The 21,486-nt window shown below is 46.5% G+C and overlaps 1 protein-coding gene across 4 annotated transcripts in view; it reads right to left on the reverse strand.

Annotated features, from left to right (window-relative positions):
• Positions 1 to 4,356: 4,356 nt before the first annotated feature.
• Positions 4,357 to 21,486, reverse strand: part of AKAP1 (A-kinase anchoring protein 1) — a 44,315-nt gene continuing 27,185 nt past the window's right edge. For all 4 annotated transcript variants that reach the window (XM_082200764.1, XM_082200763.1, XM_082200765.1 and 1 more), the window contains 10 exons: positions 18,996 to 20,661; positions 16,733 to 16,866; positions 15,660 to 15,786; positions 14,243 to 14,370; positions 12,733 to 12,910; positions 9,990 to 10,140; positions 9,660 to 9,727; positions 8,259 to 8,332; positions 7,579 to 7,644; positions 4,357 to 6,796 (listed from right to left, as the gene is read on the reverse strand). In XM_082200764.1, coding sequence (XP_082056890.1) covers positions 6,734 to 6,796; positions 7,579 to 7,644; positions 8,259 to 8,332; positions 9,660 to 9,727; positions 9,990 to 10,140; positions 12,733 to 12,910; positions 14,243 to 14,370; positions 15,660 to 15,786; positions 16,733 to 16,866; positions 18,996 to 20,637 — 2,631 coding nt within the window. In that variant the 5' untranslated portion in view covers positions 20,638 to 20,661 and the 3' untranslated portion in view covers positions 4,357 to 6,733. The remainder of the gene's footprint in view (positions 6,797 to 7,578; positions 7,645 to 8,258; positions 8,333 to 9,659; positions 9,728 to 9,989; positions 10,141 to 12,732; positions 12,911 to 14,242; positions 14,371 to 15,659; positions 15,787 to 16,732; positions 16,867 to 18,995; positions 20,662 to 21,486) is intronic.

Genomic DNA, 21,486 nt, shown 5'->3' on the forward strand with positions numbered 1-21,486 from the left:
ATGGCAGAGGCCCATTCATCCCGCTGTGAAAGCTTGTCACACACAAAAAAGTATTCAATTGTTAACGGAAAGTGCAGAAAGTTGGCATGAGTCATATATTGATAGGAATGCTGTTACATAAAATGGCGGCAGCCATGCTGAAGTTCCTGCAGAGTAGGTGTTACAGAAAAAATATGGGGGTTGGCTTTTGATGCCCAACTCCCCAAGGGACTGAGTCCCCTAAGTCCATGATCGGTCAGAGATGAGTGGATGGAGGCAAGATCCATAGGAAACAAGGCAGATCTTTTTTTCTGTTGCAACAGAGTCCCCCCCCCCCATCCTTGAAAGGAGATAGGAGAGACCCAGAACAATGGTGCTCAAGACCCTATAAAGACTTTGGATACTGTCCACCTTGTAGCCCAAAACCACCCCCCAAAACATCTCCAGCAGAAATTTGAGAGTGTTGCTTCTCTCCTGATAATGCCTTACTTGATGGCATTTTCTGGGTAGCCTGGCCATTCCTTTGAGACTTTAGTTCCTGAATCTCTCTCACATATTGATAATTTGCTCAGCTTAACAGATACTTGCCAGACTGCATTCGAAAAGGGAGGTGTTATGCCCCTACCCTCCAAAGACCATCGGAAAGCTTTTCCCATTTCCTTCCTCCTCGCAGAGAAATATTTGAGGTAAATTTGGGAGAGTCCAAAATGGCTTCAGGATTGCTCTCCTGTACTATTGCAGACCCATGGCTTATATACTTATTTACTTACCTATGCATGTGTGTTTGCCTTGTACATTTATGAACCTTTATTCTATATCTGTGACCTTCGAATTCTTATAACGATGGCTTCTGAAATCTTCAGGAGTTGAAGGAGAAACTCTCCTGCAGGCCGCAGCGACCCTCATCCCACACTCTCCTTTGGCTTCTCTCAGGCCTGAAACTCTCCAGTAGTTTGATCCTTCCAGCTTGAACACAACCACCTTGTTCCCCCCTCTCAGCCTTGCTCACCTGCTGCCCAGGCTGGCCTCCAAAGTGGAGCAGGAAAAGATGGCTGCTTGGAGGCTGATGGGCCGATCATCTCCTCAGCTTGGGTTGGGAATGGAGGATAGGAGGCTTTACATTCAATGCACTTTTGCCATGGCTTTCCACAAAGGATTCTGGGAACCTGTAGTCCGCTAAGAGTGCTGAGAGTTGTCAAGAGCAATGCCTTTTGGGGTATACTGTATATATAAAAAGGAGGCGCCAGGACTCAAGTGCTGAGCACAAAATGGCTGCCATACACAGCAAAGCAAGAAAGGTGTGCTGGTACTCTGTACCAATGAGGGCTGTCACACACACACAAGCTGCAATTCCCAGAGTTCACTGGGAAGAGGGCTTTATTGTCAAACCACTCTGTGAGTGAAAATAGGGGTTGCTCTGCATCTCTCAGCACCCTTTAAAAAATCCAGTTCTTAGGATTATTTGGGGGAAACCGTGGCTGTTAAAGTGGTAAGATAGGTTTTTTTTAAGAATAGCATGGATTGGGCCAGTACAGTGGTGCCCCGCAAGATGAATGCCTCGCAAGACGGAAAACTCGCTAGACGAAAGAGTTTTCCGTTTTGGAGGTGCTTCGCAAAACGAATTTCCTATGGGCTTGCTTCGCAAGACGACAATGTCTTGCGAGTTCCTGCTGGTTTTTTTCCCTCCCCCCCTTTTCTAAGCCACTAAGCTGCTTATCAGCTGATCCGATCAGCAGATAATCCGCTAAAAGCCGGTAATAGCGCTAATCCGCTAATCCGTCAATGGGCTTGCTTTGCAAGACGAAAAAACCGCTAGACGAAGAGAATCACAGAACGGATTCTTTTTGTCTTGCGAGGCACCACTGTACTGAACATTGGACAAGTCAGGCCTCCTTTTTTCAGGAGTTTCTAGGCCCAGGAGTTGTTGTTTTTTCCTTTTTGGAACTAAGAAGTTTGGAAGCCATCTTTCTAGAGTCCTTGCTAACGGGAACGTCAATTCCCTGATTTCCATACATCAGAATAAGCATTTTAGTAAATAAAGTGGCGTCAGAAGGGCTGGATTTGAAGGCAGCACCTCAGCGCTATGAGGTCACAAAATAAACTTCCAAATGCAGCATAAAATCGTTAAGTGCAGAGTTCGAAATGGCTGGACTTTTGACTGACAGCTGCTGAGAGTGCGCTTTTTGGGGGTGGAGGACAAGTGTCCCGTCCCCCCACATACATACAGGGCTGATGGAGCATGTAGAACTTTTCCCAGGATGTTTCAGGTATTATTTACAGCAGGTAGCAGCTGTCAGTTGAAGTGCAACCTTTTAAAAAAATCTTCTACCCGGTGCTATTTTTTCTAGAAAAAGATGAACACCTCCCTCATTCTCTAAGAATGGCAATGGCACCCACCTGGATTCCGGCTGAAAAAAAGCCCTGCTTCTACCTATCCCTTAAAGTTTTTATCCTCCCCCCACTCCATCTAGAAGAAAGTGGGTTTTCCTCTGTGTTCCCCCTCTATATCACACCTTGCTCAAGAAAACAAAGGCTAAAGCACACCCACCAGCACATTAGCCAGCACAAAAAAGTGTCCTGTCAATCATTTGTAGGTCTCTGCTGTAGTTCCCAAAGCAAGGGCCTGCTTCTCTCCCAAAACGGAGCCCCTGAAATAAAGGTACCCCCCTGAGCCTGTGCAGTTTCACATTTTAAACTCACGCAGCTCACTTTTCCTCCCTTCCCACCTTAGGCCAGTCACTGGCTCTCATCCTAACCTACCGTACATGGATGTTGTGGAGACACGTCCTCATATCATCCAATGTTGGTTCCTTTAACCAGAATCTTTGCACTGCAAAAGATCATGGGATGTAGCTAATGTTAGCCCTACCCAGAGTGTAAAAGGTAAAGGTAAAGGGACCCCTGACCGTTAGGTCCAGTCTTGGACGACTCTGGGGTTGCGGCGCTCATCTCGCTTTATTGGCCGAGGGAGCTGGTGTACAGCTTCCGGGTCATGTGGCCAGCATGGCTAAGCTTTCTGGCGAACCAGAGCAGAGCATGGAAACACCGTTTACCTTCCCACTGGAGCAATACCTATTTATCTACTTGCACTATGGCGTACTTTCAAACTGCTAGGTTGGCAGGAGCAGGGACCGAGAAACGGGAGCTCACCCCGTTGCGGGGATTCAAACCACCCACCTTCTGATCAGCAAGTCCTAGGCTCTGTGGTTTACCCACAGCGTCACCCAGAGTGTAGACTCATTTAAATTAATGGACATGACCAACTCAGGTCCATTCTGCATAGAACTTAATACCCTCATCTGCACCACACATTTAAAGCCCTATTATACTACTTGGAAGTGTCATGACTTCTTCCCCCAAAGAATCCTAGGAAGTGTAGTTTCTTATGCCAATTTTCTGTTCCTCCAGCTCAATTTAGTAATCTCCAAGGCTTCAACCAATCTTAATCTGACCTGATTCTTGCATGTTCTAGATGCAGAAATACCATTCATGTTCAACTGAGCTTACTCCCAGATTAGTGTGCACAGGGGTCTGATTCCTAAGAATTATCATCTTAAGCCTGCAGCCATTTGGGTGGGGTGGAGACACTAGAAAGCATGGGTGATCTGTTCTCATTTTTAAAGTGCAAAAAAAGTTCGGTGCCTGGCAACTCTAGAATCAGGGAAGCAAAGTGATGGGAAAGACACTGCAGAACTGGTGCCAGCAAGTTGCTAACACCAGGCAAGATGGAGAAGTAGGAAGCTACTTTAGTGAGATGAACATGCATTCACATATCCCTCTCTGGGTACCACATTCTGCATGCCTTGTAGCCATGGCTGCAATGCACTTCTTAACCGCCAAGTATATTGCTAATTTCACACCTTCAAAGCTGGGAGGGGTAACCTGTGTGGTCTTCAAGTTGCTGTTCTACACCCATCAGCCCTGACAGTTGGCCGAGCTACCTAAGGCTGATGGGAACTGAAGTCCATGTTTCCCCATCCCTGTTAGAAAGGAAGAGACAGTGGCTCTCCTAATGTTATTAAGATTCCAATGCCCAGCAGTAAGGGATGGTGGGTGTTGGAATCTAGCAACATCACCACCTGTTTGTTTCCCTGCATCCGGCGCATCAATGCAACCACTCACTCTCCTTGTCACAGTGTGGTCTGGGTGGTGTGTATCTGACTGACCAGGCCTGTGTGGCCTCTAGCAGGATAAACACAATCTGTCAGTCATGTATTGTGAGGTTTATGAACATCCCATTATTCCACTCTGAAAAGGCGAACCATAATACTGTAGGCTCCAGGCAACATGAGTTGGGCCAGTAGTTCTTATACCGTCCGCCCACTGCAACAACCAGACATTGTGAAGAAATCGCAACAGACCAGCTGACACGAAGCATGTTTTTAGCAACAAAATTTTATAAGCAGAAATCTGAACACTTGTCAACAGTGCTCTCTCAATGATCAAGGAACTCTGTACAGCTGAAGTTTTGATGCTTGACCTTGTATCAAAATTGCAAACAGGCTTTAAAACACATTGTTGGTAACAGGTGGGAAGAGGGCGGCATCGAAGATTTTTGAATTATGGGAGTTTCCATGCTCTTTATTTTGTATATTTTTATCCCAGTTTTAATATACAGAGGCATTGAAGACGCACCCACAACCAGTCAAAAATGTTACTTGTCCATTTGCCTGCCGGAGTACTTTTGCATTCATGAAGGCTTGAAATTTAATGATTCTCAGAAAACAGCCCAGGACTGTTTTGTTTTTGCATCCCCATTTTCATACCATTTGTATCCAGAGCAGAAGGAAGTGTGGAAATGAAGGCATATTAGAACTATTTCCCCGGGAGCTTAACAACAACAAAAAAGTATGCTATAATTCAAGGGGTGATGGTGGTAATGTATTCTAGATCTTCTGAACAAATTTAAGCAAATTTAGCAGCTGAGCTTCCCTTGGACACACTTAAACTTTTATTAAGGAAGAAAGCAAATCCTAAAGCCCACATGGATTGGATCCTGCAAAAGGCAGCTACACCCAACACTCATTTTTCTAGAAAATTACACACAGCTTTCTACAGCAGGGATGGGGAACTTGTAGTCCTTCAAATGTCGCTGAACTCAAGCATGGCCAATGGTTAGATGATGAGCAACATCTGAAGGACTACATGTTCCCTAGCTGCCCAAAATCAGCTTCTAATGTGACCATTTGAATACAGACTCAAGTCTTTGAAGAGATAGGCAAGCGTCTTACCAAAACAATTCAATACAAGTTCCTTGCATTTGGAGGCATTTAATTGTTGAAAGTTATCAACTTGTTTTCACATACAAGGTGTCCTACAATATCTTAGGAACAGGAATTGTGCCGGATATTTTATATGAGAAGGCAAATCTGAAAAACTGTAGTTGGTGGTCTAAATACAAAAAGTAGTCCCAAGCACCTTCCCCCACCAGTAATAACTCCCAACTCAATGGCCATGTTTAGATTCATTTATATTTTAATAGTATTAAATTAGCTTAAATTACTTGATTTTTTTTAATTCCACATTTGAAACCAATCTAAAAAGGAGCAAAAGAAATAAATTGAGACACACCACTGCAATATTAATTCCAAATGTTAACTTTCCCCCCCTTTACGTCAGATCTGTACAGCAAAAAGTAGCAGAGTCCATTGATTACTGTTCCTACCATACAGCAAGCTAGAGAAAAGCCATCCTGTACACAAGAGCCTATGAGGGATCCTCCTCAGACCTTCTAATGCTTAGCTGCCAACAACAACACGCCCCAAACCGTTTTCTACCTACAGAGGACATTTTGGTGTGGCAAAAAAGGAAAAAAAACTGATTTTCTTTGAAGTTCCCTTTTTAGTTCTCCAGTATTTTTTTTTTCTCTTGTACAAAATATTACAATGATTTTTATATATATTTACATAGGTTTTTGCACATCTAGAAAAACAGTTATGAATTACAATCAGGCTTGGCAATCAATTTTGTTGTTGTTAAACATGATCTAGGGATTTAAGACAGCTGCAGCTGTAGTGGTTCACTTAATCACATGATTTTTAAGGAGGTCTGCAAAGCAGTGTTTTCCATCTCTTGCAAAAACAGCTGTAATTTTAAGAAGTCAACAATATACTGTTAATGAGCGCTATCTGTTCATTCAGTCCTTCAGCCTCCCAAAGCACAGCTGAAGAGGACTTGCTTTTGCTGTTTGGAAGCACAGGTCTATGTCATGCGCCCAAAATTCAGATCAATCACCACAGGGGTTTTTTCCTCTTTTTGTGTCTGTGAGGGGGCTAGGTCTGAAAACAATTTTACTTCCACACAAAGTTGCCTTCATGTTAAGGCAGCCAGTTTAGAAAACTGGGTTGTGTTCAACACACATCTTAGATCCTCTGAGGACAAGTGTTATACAACCCTCCCCAGACATTTCTTTCCCCCCTTCATTAAAGTTTTGTTTAAATTTCGCTTATGGACCCAGATCAGGGTGGGGTAGAGGGGGGCAGAATAAAGAGCTGCGTTTTAAAGCTGCAGTATTTTTATGGCTTATGGTTCAACTCCTTGCTTTTCTGCAAAATGAGGTATGATAAATAAACCGTGTCCATCGGATGAATACATCAAAACAGACTTAAAGCAGAAGTGACATATGCTGGGGCGGGGAGGAGGAAAGATTGCCAAACCCAATTCCGAAACAGTGCCAAAAAAAGAGGGGGTGGGGAAGGGATAAGGTAGGGAATGGGAGAGGAAAGATTAGTCAAGAAGACAGCCAAGAACTCTCCTAGTAGCTTTCGATCCACTGCGCAAACCCTCTTTCCACCAAGGTTCGGTTTATAGACACCAACTGGAAAAGAAGAAAATGAAAGGTGTTAGAAGTTCTGCTGTCCTGTGCTAAGGCAGAGATAAGCAGCCTGCCAGGCGTTGCTGGACTCCAATTCCCATCAGCCCCAGGCCTGCATGGCCAGTGGTCTGGGACGATGGGAGTTGAGTCCAGCAACATCTGGAGGGACCTACAGGTTCGTCCCCCCCCCAGCCCCACAAGTTAACAAAGAAACTGAAAAACATAGGGTTGTAGCCAACTCAGAGTAGACCCAGTGAAATTTAACAACTCGAAGTTAATCCTCTCCATTAACATCAATGGGCCTATTCCATGGCATGGTTAGCGCTGGCCTGCTACCCATAGCATTCTGAATTCAAGGCATGTTCACATGCAGATTTACTGAAATATCCATCCTTCATTCTGATCCCCTAGCCCAGGCAGCCCCAAACTTGGTCCTCCAGATGTTTTTTGGCCTACAACTCCCATCATCCCTAGCTAACAGGACCAGTGGTCAGGGATGATGGGAATTGTAGTCCCAAAACATCTAGAAGGCCAAGTTTGGGAGTGCGTGTGCCTAGCCTATGAAATGGCAATGCATTGGATTTGAACAGGGATACCCAACATGGTGCCCTCAATACGTTGCTCAGCTGAAATCTCCACCGCCCCCAATTACTTGTTACGCTGACTGGGGCTGATGAGAAACATTGGGAGGGCACCATGTTGGCTATGCTGGAGTAGTTTTAATTCCTGGGCCCATTTATACATCAAAGATCCCGTCCCGGTGCTCTATTTAGTAGCATAAATACCTCTTCTCCCATCATGCTCCACAGCTGTATTAAGGGCAAGCCCGTTGCACTGTCATAATTTGTCACCTGGAATCAGAGATGTCTATTAATGCCTAGCAAGAGAGGAGCAGTAGCAGCAGAGAGTGCACAATTATCCTCCAGACATATTCCGGTACGTTGCAACATGCCTAAAGACAGCGGAAGTGATCTTTCCAGTTTTACACTAGCAATGTCACCAAAATCTGCAATTACCTGGCCCAGTATACAAATCTGCCTGGCTCGGAATGGCCAATGTATTACACGTCAAGTGTGCTTTTTGTCTTCAAACACTATTCTGTGGCTCCGAATGGAGCATGAGCAGCAGTGGCTGGCAGCCCCTGGTGGGGTGGCTGTAGCCAAGGAGGTCATACAAGTGGGACCGATAAGGTCACATGGGCAGAGCCAAGTTGTTCCGGTTTTCTTGGCAAAGATGAGGAGAGTAAGGCATTGCAGCTGCGTAAGTACTTAGCCTAAATAAGCTGAAAAGTGTCTAACCTTGTTTTAAGAAACAATCCTTGCTGCCATGATTTTTAGTGCTACTCAAAAGTAAGCCCCACTAAATTCCAAGGGGATGGCTCCCAGGTTGGACTAGAGCCTTGTGTCAAGCTTCTCACAACAAAAGGCAGCACTAAACAATAAAAGCTCACAGCCATGACACATACCTGTGCAAGCAAAGGTGTACCTCTGGTCATTTCACTAACAGCTGTGTCCGCCTCAGATGAAAAGTGATCGTCATCTTTCAGGAAAGAAGGAAAGGAAGGAAGGAAGGAAGGAAGGAGTGTTACTCTTAAGGTAGCACCATTTTCCTGTATATCTGAAAGCTGCTCCAACACACACAAGAGATCCTGCTTGCATGGAGAAAGCTAGCACATCAGTGATGTAATATGAAAGCACGGCATGGGAGGTGCCACATTGGGGTGAAGGAGGATAACCCCTCCCCAAACAATATCACCCCCACTTCCATCACTGGACTCCTATCATTAACATGTACTTTAATTCTTCTTTCAGAGAACTGAACATGCAGGACATATAGTATCTAAATTTTGGTAATAAGAAGGAAATAAAAAAATTACTGGCTTGACTGTATGGTCAAGAGGCATCCTGTTCCGTGATTCTTAACATTACACCTGCCTGCCTGAGATGCTATTTTGGTTGGTGGGCCTGTCTTAATGTGATTTCAAAGAACTTTGGTTTTCACACAAACCCATCAGGGAATTGCCAAGTTTGATCTGCCTACCTCTTGCCTTTGTGCTCACACACACAGCCCCACAAATAGCAGAACACCATCTGGTTTAACTTTTAAATGCATATGGAAAACTTCTATGCCAGCAAAGTTATGCAGGCCATTAAGAAAACAACTTTCTGTAAGTTAGTGGACAATCTGCAACTTCAACTTTTTTTACGTGGTTTCTATTGTACAACCTCCGTAAACCATGTTGGTGCATGAAAAAAAACCACAATGAAACAGGAGTGTATAAATATTTAGATATGGTAGATATGTTATTTCTCCACAAAATGGGAGGAGTAGTGCGCCCCCCTCAAAAGGTGCAGTCCACCTTTGACTGTGCCATTCCACCCAACTTTGTTTTTGCAAAATTGGTCTGCTACTGCAGCTGTGCATGCACTAATCCAGCATGATGGAAGAGACCAAGTTATGTTTGAAAACAGCCACTATCCAGCCAACCTAGCCTTTCACAGGAAGAGTTCAGGTCATGCAAGAGGGGCCAGGGAGAACTTGGGAATATTCTCCCATGGTTTCACTGAAGAGGGTCCCAATTACAGACACCACTAAGGAATGGCTCTTTGATTAACCTACTGGCTTTAACCTCCGTAAACAGCCCCCTCTCTGCAAGACTGCAACATGAGATGGAAGCAGAGCCTGAGTAAGCTCTACTGTTTTGCTGTTAAAGAGTTCTTATGCAGTTTGAATGGTGAGTCCTCCCAAAACACCCTCCGCCTCATCTCACACCCCTAGACATGAACTGTGCCACTTACACAGGCACAAAGAGCTGGACAAGTCCTAAAGGGAAAAGGGAAAATCTTTCACCAATGACTGATGTTACCTGGAAGTGGCACTACGTTGTCCAAGAGGACCTCTGCTCCTTGGAAAGGTAGTGTTACAAAGTCAGACCTTAAAAAAAAAAAGCAAGGTGAGAGATTGCCAGAAAACAAGAACTCAACCAATAAACTATCACAGCTTGTTAGGGGCAGGAACAGAAGTGTGTGGCTTGAGGACTTGAGTACTGCACAGGTTGAAAAGCTAAGGCCCGCCTTCTCTGTGCATCACACCTTCATCCCCATTTTTACAGGACAACTTTTCCCTCTCCTTAATGATGGGAAGGGACAGGCACCCGCTATCTGCCATTTCTGAGGGCAGTTTTTGGGCCACTCACCTGATCTGCCTGAGCGTGTCAATCTTGACTCTCTCGTATCCACCATAGTCCACATATCTGATCTCCACTTCAGTGGTGTCTTTGAAGTAGCCAATTACTTGCGCTCGCCACCAGGCCCCTTCCATGCCGGGTGCAGCACAGACAACGCCAACTGCAAAGCACAAGAGTTGGAAAGAAGGGATCAAATGTGAGATCACACACCAGCTTTTCTTTTTTATATAATAGAATAAACTATATTAGGGTTTATAAAAAGAACTACAAGGCTTAATATCAGATATCTTTTTTTAATCCAAACTAAGACATTAATGACATGACCCGGAAGCTGTACGCCGGCTCCCTCAGCCAATAAGCGAGATGAACGCCGCAACCCCAGAGTCGGCCACGACTGGACCTAATGGTCAGGGGTCCCTTTACCTTTACCTTAAGACATTAATCTAAATAAGATAAAAACAGAGAAAGAGAAAGGGGGGGGGGGAGAAAGAAATAATGAAACAGGAAATAGAAAGGGTATTAAAAGGGAGAGAAAGAAAAATTAGAGTTCAGAAACTAAAGAACTTCCAATTCTTCACCTGTCCACTATATATGAACAATATTCACTTCAACCACTCCAACATAATACCCAAAAACACCACTCTCTATAAACAAGCATTATCTTCAATAATGGCATCTAAGTGTCATTATTTCTCTTTTTCATGCAAAAAGTCATCGAGAGTTTCCAACTTCCTGTTCAGTGCAAAAGCCTCATCATGTTCCCCAGCAATCACTTGCCCACTTTGAACCTTTACAGTTTAAGCACTCAAAGATAAAGTTGCTGTTACTCTCTTTTAGGAGCAAACCGAAAACTGGGAGAATGACTCTCATGCTATTCGGTGCTAAAGGTAGAATCTAAAGTGAAGACTGAAATTAACTTGGCACCTTAGCCATTGGTTTGACGTTCTCCTACGTTTGCATCACCTGAAGAGACAGCTGAATACACTTCTGACAGCACTGGCACTTTAATAAAACCACTATCAATTTTTCATTCCATCATAGGCCATAAGTGGCAGGTTTATCTGTGAGTGGCTGGTGACTATATTATAGAGAACTGACTGACTTGTTTGTGATCCAAAATGCTGCTCAGTTCACCTGAAATGGCTTCTAGAACTCTGGGAAGGGCCTTAGCTCAGGGTGTAGAGCAGGTTTTCCCAGACTTGAGTCTCCAGCTGTTTTTGGACAACAACTCCCATCATCCCTAGTTAGTGGGACCAATGGTCAGGCATGATGGGAATTGTAGTCCAAACATCTGGAGACCCAAGTTTGGGAAACACTGGTGTGGAACATGTGCTTTGCATGCAGAACGTCCCAGAGTCAATCCCTGGCATCTCCCATGTAGGGCTGGAATAGACTTCTGCCTGAAACCCTGGAGAGTTGCTGCTTATCAACATTGAGCTAAATAGACCACAGGTCTGATTCTATACAACAGGGGTGTCAAACTCAAATTCATCGGGGGCCGCATCAGCAGTTTGGTCACCCTCAAAGGGCCGGTTGTATCTGTAGGACTATGTAAAGGACATGTAAAGTGGAGGTTTCCCATGTAGAACGGCCGGCGCCGCTAGAGGGCAGACGTTCTCTGGCTTGTAGGCTGCCGCGCGTGCGCTGAAGAGGCGGCTTTCTTGTGTCAAAAAAAAAAAGCGAGAATAAAAGGTGAAGGCTGGCGGCCGGCGGCGGCTACACGGGCCACATGACGAGGTCTGGTGGGCCGGATTCGGCCCGCGGGCCTTGTGTTTGACACCTGTGCTATACAATGACTTTCTGAATTGGATCAGATTATTATGTGTGTGTTGTATATTTTGTTGGTGAAAACCTCCTTGTTTATAGCAATATAGAAAGGTGGTATACCAATTAAAAGGAAAATGATATGAAACATATAAAGCAGCTTCTTATGGCTGTAATTTCAGTTAGAAAGAAAGAAAGAAAGAAAGAAAGAAAGAAAGAAAGAAAGAAAGAAAGAAAGAAAGAAAGAAAGAAAGAAAGGAGACTTCTGTTTGCTCCCTTGGCAACCTGTTCCTCTGACATCAGAGCAGCTCAACTAATAGAACCGAGTCAGGACAGAGAGATTAGAATAGAGAGATTTAGCAAGCTGGGCTATGGCAATGAACATATCAGGCATTTCCCAGCCTAAGGACTGTTAATTGTTTATTCGGTATATGCAACACTGGCAGCAGCCTGGAGGAACTAAACTTGTGTTGCTTTAGTTAGCAAGCTTAACAGCCAAAATGAGGAATTAAGATGGAAAGAAAACAAGAGGCAAGTGGGAGCATTTTGAAGAATATTTAAAGAAGAGTGGTCTTAAGGTTGACTGGCAGGTGCGATAAGCCTATGGGCAGCAGCAGACAAGACAAAGATAAGCAAAACAATAAACGGGGGAGAAAATATAAGGAGATGTAGCAAATTAAGAATATGCAATAAGATACATGGAAGGTAAGTCACGAAGTGTAAGACTAAGGTATGATTTGTATAGATGTAATATGGAAAATGAATATAAATAAATAATAATAAAACAAACTTTTTTAAATTCTGCAAGACACAGGAGAAAGCAATGTTGTGCTGATCAAAGGCCTGGGAAACTGCATGGGAAGAGCTGTGTTTGCTGGATCCCTTTCCACATCCAACGCAAGCGGCTTGTGCTAAGAGCCAGCGACGGTGGAAGTCAGGCAGATTCTACCAAAGGCGTCCCAGAGACATCGAAAGGAGAAGCACTCACCCTCCACCGGTGTCGGCATGGTGGGAATTCCTGGCTGGGAATAGCACAGGTACATCTGTTGGTCTAGACTACGGAGGACGTGGTAAGTGGGGTGCGTGTGCTGCTGCACAAACAAGTGTCCCGCGTTGATTTGGTTGACCACGATCACTTCCACCGTGACCCCATCTGGAAGCATGAGCTGTCAGAGAGAGAACATGTTTTCCCACTCAGGTAACATCTTGGATTATTGCAACGAGCACCGCCCCTGAAGATGGCTAGGGGACATCAGTTGCTCCACAATGCAGCCGCCATGTTAATGGCTTGCTTTCCCACTTAGGTCTCACGTAAAACCCCATTTTAAAACAGCGGCGCTGGTTGCCCATTCATTCCCAAACCCAATTCAATGTGTTCACGTTAGTGTTTAAATCCCTAAATGACTCAGGCCCCCAATATCAGAAAGACTGCCCCCGTTCCTACAGGCTCTCTCGGGTGCTGAGATCGGCAAAGGGGGCCCTCATGATAGCCCCTCCATCCTCAGAGGTTCTGTGTGTTTGTGTATGTGGCCAGGGAGAGGGCTACAGGTCCCCCATTCCTCCCCTAGGGGGCAAATATCTTCCATTCCTGCCCTTCAACTGCAAACCAAACATAGAATTTTAAAAGTGCCTTAAAAACACCACACAACTGTACAGATCTACCCACACCTACACAAAGCCTGTTATATATGCAGGGCACACATTACACATTTTGAGAACCTAGGAGCAGTGGTGTGTGGTCAGTGGACAAGGGGCACCAGGCTAGTCCCCTAAATGTTCCTGGTAAATCAGAGCACTGAAGTGTTAGAAGTCTGGCGCCTCCTTCCCAAAACCTGGGAACCTTTTGCCCAGCTTAGGGAGGCGCAATGCTTGCGCACATGACATCGCCCTCACAAGCTGGCACCTCTGGCCCTAATTGTTCCACTACAAAAAAGATTCACTGCACGCCACTGCCCAGGAGTCTTAACTACAGAGACCTGCCGAAAAGGGACCCACATGATGCTGCAGCCCACCAACCAGTGAGTCTGACGCCTTCAACAGCTGGTGTCTCATGCAGCTCTTTAAGGGATTTGCCATCTATCTTTCCGCAGGGCCTGCGAGACGGAGCTGTTCCGCCAGGCCTTTGAGCAGGATGCAGTTTGACTTACTTTCCTTCGTATAAAACAAGCCCAAAGGAGGCTCCCAACCCGCTCACAGGTCTTTGTATGATCAGTGGAAACAGTTGGCCCCAGCAAGTATGAACCACTCTCAATTCCAACCTGATAATTGCCACCTGCCCAGATTTTAACTTGCCTGAATTAATTTTAAGATGTATTTTAATTAATTGATGTCGGTTTTATGCATATTGTGTTGTTTTTATGATGTTAGCCGCTCTGAACCCGGCCTCGGCCAGGGAGGGCGGGATACAAATAAATTATTATTATTATTATTATTATTATTATTATTATTATTATTATTATTAAGGTGCCCCAAAGATATCCCACAGACCCTGCGCTTACCCAGGAGGTCATGGGGAGAGAATGCACTGGCAGCGGGGGAGGTGGTGGCGCATAGATATTGGTGAGGCTCAGGTCCTTGAACTTCTTGCCAATCAGGCTCAGGGCTTTGTCGACGTTTTGCTGAGAGCCTTTTGGGGGGCGGGTGGGGGTGAAGGAGAGAAAAAGAGGCAGGTGCTTAGGAGGTTTCCAGAGACAAAGCAGGAGATCAAACTTGTCTGCATCTCTGTGAGGCAGGGTGGTTAACTGTGCTCGCCACAACAAGAGTGACTTGTTCAAGGCTGCACAGATAACAGGAGAACAGCTTCTGCCAGGCTAGGTGGACCAACCATGTGACATGTAAGGGTGTAAGAGGAGTCCTGATGCATTGGGCCAAAGGCCCACCTAGCTCAGCACTCTGTTCTCACAATTGTCCACCAGGTGGGGAAGGGCCATAGGTCAGTGGTAGAGCTCCATGCACACTGGAGTTAACTGCTTATTAGCAAGGAAAGGGTCCCTGGTAGGTCTTACCCCCCTGGACCAGTCAACGAGACTAAAGGTCCCTGCCTCCCCACAGCTATTGTCTCCTCCTCTCCAGGGTTTTTTCCAACGACCCAAGACTGCCCCTGCGTGCTTGTTTTTCCTCCTCCCGCTTCATGCCTCTTCTGGTTCTGGGAGACCAGGTGGGAAGGGAGCTCGTAGCAGCAGGACGGGGAGACACCTGTGACTCTTCAGCAGCCTGACTCATCTCTGCCTCTTGGCCTCCCTCATCCCACTCACCAGCTTCAGCTTCTGCCTCTTGACTTCTCTCTGTCACCAACTCTCCTCGCTCACTGAGCCCTGGTACCTCTTTAGCTTCCGACACCTCCTCCTCCCAGTCTGACCACTCATTGTTGTCCCACCACCACTGCCTGAGTCCTGAACCTTCTTCCCTTGGGAGTTCCCCAGCTTGTTCCTCCCACCCTCCCTCTGCATCCAACCAGGCCATGACACCTGGGAGGAAATCCTTGTCTGAAATCCTAAAGAGCAATTGCTAGTCAGTGTAGACCAGGCACCCCCAAACTCGGCCCTCCAGCTGTTTTGGGACTACAACTCCCATCATCCCTAGCTAACAGGACCAGTGGTCAGGGATGATGGGAGTTGTAGTCCCAAAACAGCTGGAGGGCCGAGTTTGGGGATGCTTGAGCTAGGTGGACCAATGATCCACAAAGCAGCTTTCTATGTTCCTAGCTGTCCTCAAGGGAAGCCCCACAAGCAGAACCTGAGCGCAGCAGCCCTCTCCGCACCCAGGATTCCCTCCACAACTGGTGTGCCGAGGCATACTTCCTCCAACAGGGGACCCATGCAAAGGCAGCTCCCTAGACACAACCTCTTGGTAAGACACCCCGCTAGAGACCCAGCCAAACCACTCACTCGGCCATCTGCCATCCCACCCACTCACCTTCTATATGGCAGATCTGGAAGTCCTGGGTGTAAGGTAGTGTGGAAATGTAGATTTTGGCACCGGACGTTTGTTTCAAGAAGCTCACGTACCTCCCCTGCTTCCCAATCAGCCGTCCGACTAAATGCTGCAGGGAACAAAAACAGCATGAAGAAATGTTCTGCACACAAAATCCAGCTGAAGTTGGTGGGTCCTTGGCGGAACATTATGAAAACCTTCTTGAAGTGAATAGCAGCTGACGTTGTGGGCCATGTTTAGGGTCTCCCTCACTGGAGGTCTCCAAGCAGAGGTTGGAGCACCACATGTCAGGCTGAAGCTCTATCTCAAAAGAGTTTGCTGCGTCAAGGAATGGGTTTAAGGAAGAGTCATAGCTCAGCTGACAGAGCACCAGCTTTTCAGGTCCCAGGTCCATTCTCCAGCATCTCCAGGGACGGCTGGGAGAGACTCCCTTCATGAAGCTTGGGAGAGCTGCTGCCAAGCACGTGTCAACAACACTGAGCTAGATCAGATCAGATCCCTTCTGAGTTCTGAAGTCAGGAGAAATGACTAGCTGGGAGGCTCTGTGCCAAGGGAGGCTCACTTTTTCATATGCACTTTATGCTTAGCTGCATGCACCATCTTCTTACAACAAGTCAGCTACTCTTCCAAGCTTCTACACTAGCCAGGCCACTTCCCTCCGGGATGAGCTGCTTCAGGCTGCAGTGAGACACCCAAAGGAGCCCTTCACCACCACCCATCTACTTCTCTGTCTTTTTAAACGCCTTGAGCAAAACTGTCTCCAGGAATTCTCTTCCAACCTGCTCTATTATGGGCCCTGAAAGCTCCCCCAAAATCCCAGTTGCTTGTACAAACACCTCCATGTCTAAACACACATGCTCATCCACAAGTCCTCAGGGAGAGAGGATTAATATGGAGATGTATTCAACAATTCCTGCTTGGCATGTCTTATATGTTTCCGTTACGTCTGAACAATTCTGCATTGATACAGCCATGTGTAAATATAGTCAACACGCTTTCAGGTGTGAAGCAAAACTTTGGTTAGGCCAGATTCCACCAGAAATGTGGGGCATTACCTTTGGTACCTCTATCTCCCAGATAACAAGCTCTGTCTTATTAGAATCTGCTCCGGTCTTCGAATTCTGGCAGCTGTCCTTATTTCTGAGGGCACAGCCAATGTCCACTGAATCCATGCTATTTACATCCGAACCTACAAAGAGAGATAAGTTCCGCAGCTCTGAGGCATGTTACAGAATCTTATACATAAATAAATAAGTTTGAAATACGAGGAAGTATTCAGAGCCGGGGCGAAACTACACACCTAGCAGGAGTTCTGAAACAGGATCCTCCTTATTCTACAAAGCAGGGTGAGGGAAAGGGGGTCTTTCCATTCGTGGCACACCATACATTTAAAGCTCCCCTCCCCTCTAGAACACACGAACACACACACACAATTCTGGGAATTGTCTCCTTGTGTTGTATGCAGACAAGGCCAACTCAGAATAGACCCAATGAAATTTATGGGCCTAGGTTAGCCATGTCCATTAATTTCAATGGGTCTACTCTTGAGTGGGACTAGCACTGGACACAACCCTCTGCGAGAGGTAAGCTACAGCTCCCAGGATTCTTTGCAGGGGGTGGAAAGTGCTTTAAATGTATAGCTTATGTATAGCCTGCGTCTTCCCACATGCATGCTCCTGAAAGTGAATGTTCAAGAACCCATAGGGCCCTTACAAATTTTCCACTTTGCTACTGAAAGAAACTCAGGTGAGGAATGATTTGGCATAGAGTCATGGAGGGGAAGACCCCCCATCCCAAAACAGCCTGAGCCAGGGTGTTCATTGCCTTCAACAAACACAGCCATCAATACAGCATTAAACACTAGAAACCAAGGCTGAAGTCCTATGCACATTTAGATAAGGTGACCCTACTGCCTTCCTGATGCTTGTGGACTACAAATCCCATCAACTGGGGCTGATGGGAGTTGGTGGCCAACAATAGATAGAAGAAGGCTGCAGGCTAGCTGCCCCTTGTGTCTAAGAGAAAGGCAATATTGTGAGAGGTTTGCGTTGGTTCACAAAAAAAAACTCCTCTAAAGTCATCTTGAGTTTAAGGACTGTTCACGCTAACCCACCTTGATAATTCTAGTAAATCTAACATACACACATACTTTACAGCAGAGTGAACAATTTCTGCGGGGCCTCCTGAGCTGCCAGTTCTGTCTATAAATATAAATAAACACCATTCAGCAAAAGGGGACCTTTTAAGAATATATCTGGGTCCAGACCTCTACAAAATATCTTGCAGGTGAGGGGAGATGGAACACCTAACAATACGTTATCATCCTCATCATCAACAACAACAACAATAATAAAAACAATTAATTTACATACCACTTAAAAGCCAAATGGAGCTTCTATGCAGTTTACAAGTACAAAACAAATCACACAGAAAATCAAAAAATAAACCCATGTCATTAAAATATGCTACTGGAAAAAAATAATAATCAAAACATGAATGGCTACACCATCTGTGCTGGCTTTCTGCCCATTTCCAGGTCCAATTCAAAGTGCTGGTATTAACGTTTCAAAGCCCTGAACAGCTCAGGGCCAGGTTACTTGAAGGATCATATCCCTCCAGATATACCTGCCCAGACTTCAATATCATCTTCAAAGGCCTTTCTCCAGATGCCCATACCAACCTGAGGCATGTAGGCGACTAATGAGGGGTGGGCCTTTTTGGTGGTAGCATCCTGGTTGTGAAGTGCCCTCCCCAGAGAAGCTTAAGAGTGTTTTAACAGTTTTAGAATGCTTTCATTCTGTTTTTAAATTGTGGACATGTCTGCCGTCCTGGGCTCCTTCAGAAGGGATATAGAGTCAACATGCATACATACATCAGGAAAGCACCATGACAGCTCCTCCGACAACACTGGTTCCACTTAAGTTATCAGGCCTAACAATAACAACTTAAAGAGCCAAACTCCATTTTAAAGCCATTTAAGCTGCCTCTACATCTCACAATAGCAAACCTGACACATTCATGACAAGCTGAGAAAAGCAGGACTTTTGGGTGTGCCCCGAATCTGCTGCCAATACATTTCTAGAGTGACCCCAAAATTCTAGCGTTTATGTATTTTGAAGGAGAGAAAGCAAACCCTTACTTTTACACCCAGAGCAGCCCAGTGTAAGATGCTCATAGCTCTCCAAGGAAGCAGGACTCCATTTTATTTACACAACCCTGGAATCTTTTGATGATGGGCAGTTAATGCTGCAAATAAATTTGGTGAAAAAAACAAGAAACAGGACACATGCAAGAAAACTGAGACACGGGAATCCTTACCCCCTGAGTTGTCTGCATCTGCTTCTGCCGACCACGGCTGGTCGTGCCTCCGATGGGGGCCGTCTTCCTTCAGCACTCCGTTGCTGTACGGCACTTTGTTCTCCGCTAGCGTAGGGGAGGAGGGAGGCTTTTTGCTGGACGCCAGCTTGTGTTCCGAGTCTTTGAGCGCGGGCATGTTCAGCAAATCCAGGCGCTGCCCCAAAGCGGGAGAGGAGGTGCTTTTCAAGAGGTCCTCCGCACTCGCCCCGTCTTCCGAAGTGCAGGCGCTGCAGCCGGAATCTTCCGTCATCGTCTGAGCGTCTTCCAACTCATCCTCGTGGTTTGCGGCTGGGTCGCCGGCAGGCTGCTCAGCGCTTCTGGAGTCCCTGGGGAGGCCGTGGCTTGGGTTTCCCAAGAGGCCGTGCGTCAAGTGGCTTGAGTACATGGCGTGGCGGTTGACGTTCTCTTCCAGCAGGGGAGTCACCTCTATGGCTGCCGCCTTCTCAGCGACACAGCCGTGGCCCTTGCTGCACTCTGCCTGGCCGGCAGCTGCCACAGAGATCTTCTCAACCCGGCTGGCAATCTGAGAGATCCTATCTGACATGTCGCTGACCGACCCAGAAAGCACTTCCTCGGTGGCTGCCTGGATGACGTTGGAAATTATATGGATGGCAACCTGCTCAATCTTCTCAACTTCTTCTTTGTCTAAGCTGATGCCTCCCACCCTCGCTTTCTCCAAACTCCCCTTACAGCCAACATCTCCAAATCCATGGCGCTTCAACGTACTACCAGCGTTTGAACTGGACGTCTCTTCTTTCTGGGCCAATTCTGCGCTAGCAGGTTTGACGCATTTAGCCTCCACTTCCATCTCTGTGGTCGCCGCACCGGCGCAGCCGCCACCAATCTCTTCCTTTCCAGTGGCATCCACAGAAGGTTGAGAAACCGCATCATCTGCCACTTGGGAGCATGGGGCGGCCAAAGAACCCGCATCTGAGGAGGTGGCTGCTACAGAACAGAGGCCTTCTTTCAAAGGCTTCTCTGGTGCATCATCCTGGACCACCTCCTCCAAACCGCTATCCCCAGACTTCTCTAAACTAGAAGACTTCTCTAGCAGAGCTGCTGCCGTCGAGACTGGTGATGGCACCCGGTCTGCCACTCGAGTGGCTGCCAGTGGCCTCTCGATAGAAGCTTCACCAGCACAGGTACCGTCAGCTATCTGAGCGCCCGGAAGGGAAGGCTCCTGTGCGGGGGAACTAGGTACATCTCGGCACCCCGTCACTTCCAGTTTTTCACTGTCGTCCTGAACCCTTTTGGATTCAATGGTTGTTTTTGCCGTGACAGGCCGGTCTCTTGGGGGGTCCCAGTGCCGAGCGCCACTTTCCAAAGGGGCCTGCAGGCTTGCCGAAGACTCGACGGTAAAGGCTGGTTCAGCAGGCTGCTTGGCTTCTGGGGGCAGGGGCGGCTGGCTGTTCAATGGCACCCCTTCTCTAGCGGAAGGCTCCTTCTTGGGGGAGCCTATCCTGTGTTCTTCTATGTTGGCCAAGTCTCGCCTGTCGTGATTGCTCGCACGCTCCTTTTTGCGTGAAGAAAACCACCACCACCCGATGAGCGCCAGCACTCCAGGGATGGCAAAGGGCAGCAAGGTGCGGAAGCGGAGCGCCATTTTGCAGATCCTCAGCGATTACACCTAGAGACAAAAAGAAACAAAAACACAGAGCATCACGTTAAAGGCTTCAGTTTTCCTCGCACTGTTCTGAGAACATCTAAGCCAGCTGGCATGCTCCAGCATTCCTTGACCGCCATCGCTGACTATCGGCCACTCTGGCTGGAGATGATGGGAAGGACAACATCCAGGAAGTGCCAAGTTGGCAAAGGATTAGCTTTTGCAACATTAACAACTGAGCGGCAGAGCTTGCCCAGCATTCACCAAAACGCCACCAAAACCTTGTGGCCTTGCCATTATGAGAGGCTGTGTAGCCAGGATCACACCAACAGTGCTCAGAAACACTCAAGACTAGCCTGCAATCAGGCATCCAAGCCGCAGAAGCTGAGAAGTCTAGTTTCTCTATCTTGAATAGCTCAAGATTTTTTAAAAAAATAAAGTTTCTAGTCCTCAAGGGCTACGAAAACACCCTTGGAAGGGGGGCGGGTGATGCCTGCTAACATTTCAGAGGTACCTCTGGGGGCGCAAAGCAGGTTTTTTAGGAATCGGGAAGGGAGCGTGTTTTGATTTAAAACTATGCAAAACCTTCTATGAAGACTTGGCTGTGAATATTCTAAGCATTTAAGATTCTTCCCTAGAAAGAGTTCAAAGGCAGCTCCTCGCATACAAAATAAGCCACATGATCAATACTTTTTAAAAAATAAATCCTAACAAGTAGTAAGCAACATGATAGAGGCCTACAAAATAACAATGGAAATAAAAATGGGTTGCAGTGGGTCAGAGTGGGTCAGTCGGTTTAGCTGCTAGGCTTTGAAGGATCTAGGAGGCATGGTTTTGCCTAAAAGTCGG

This window comes from Podarcis vaucheri, assembly GCF_965113315.1.
Source record: "Podarcis vaucheri genome assembly, chromosome: 15".
NCBI lineage: Eukaryota > Metazoa > Chordata > Lepidosauria > Squamata > Lacertidae > Podarcis > Podarcis vaucheri.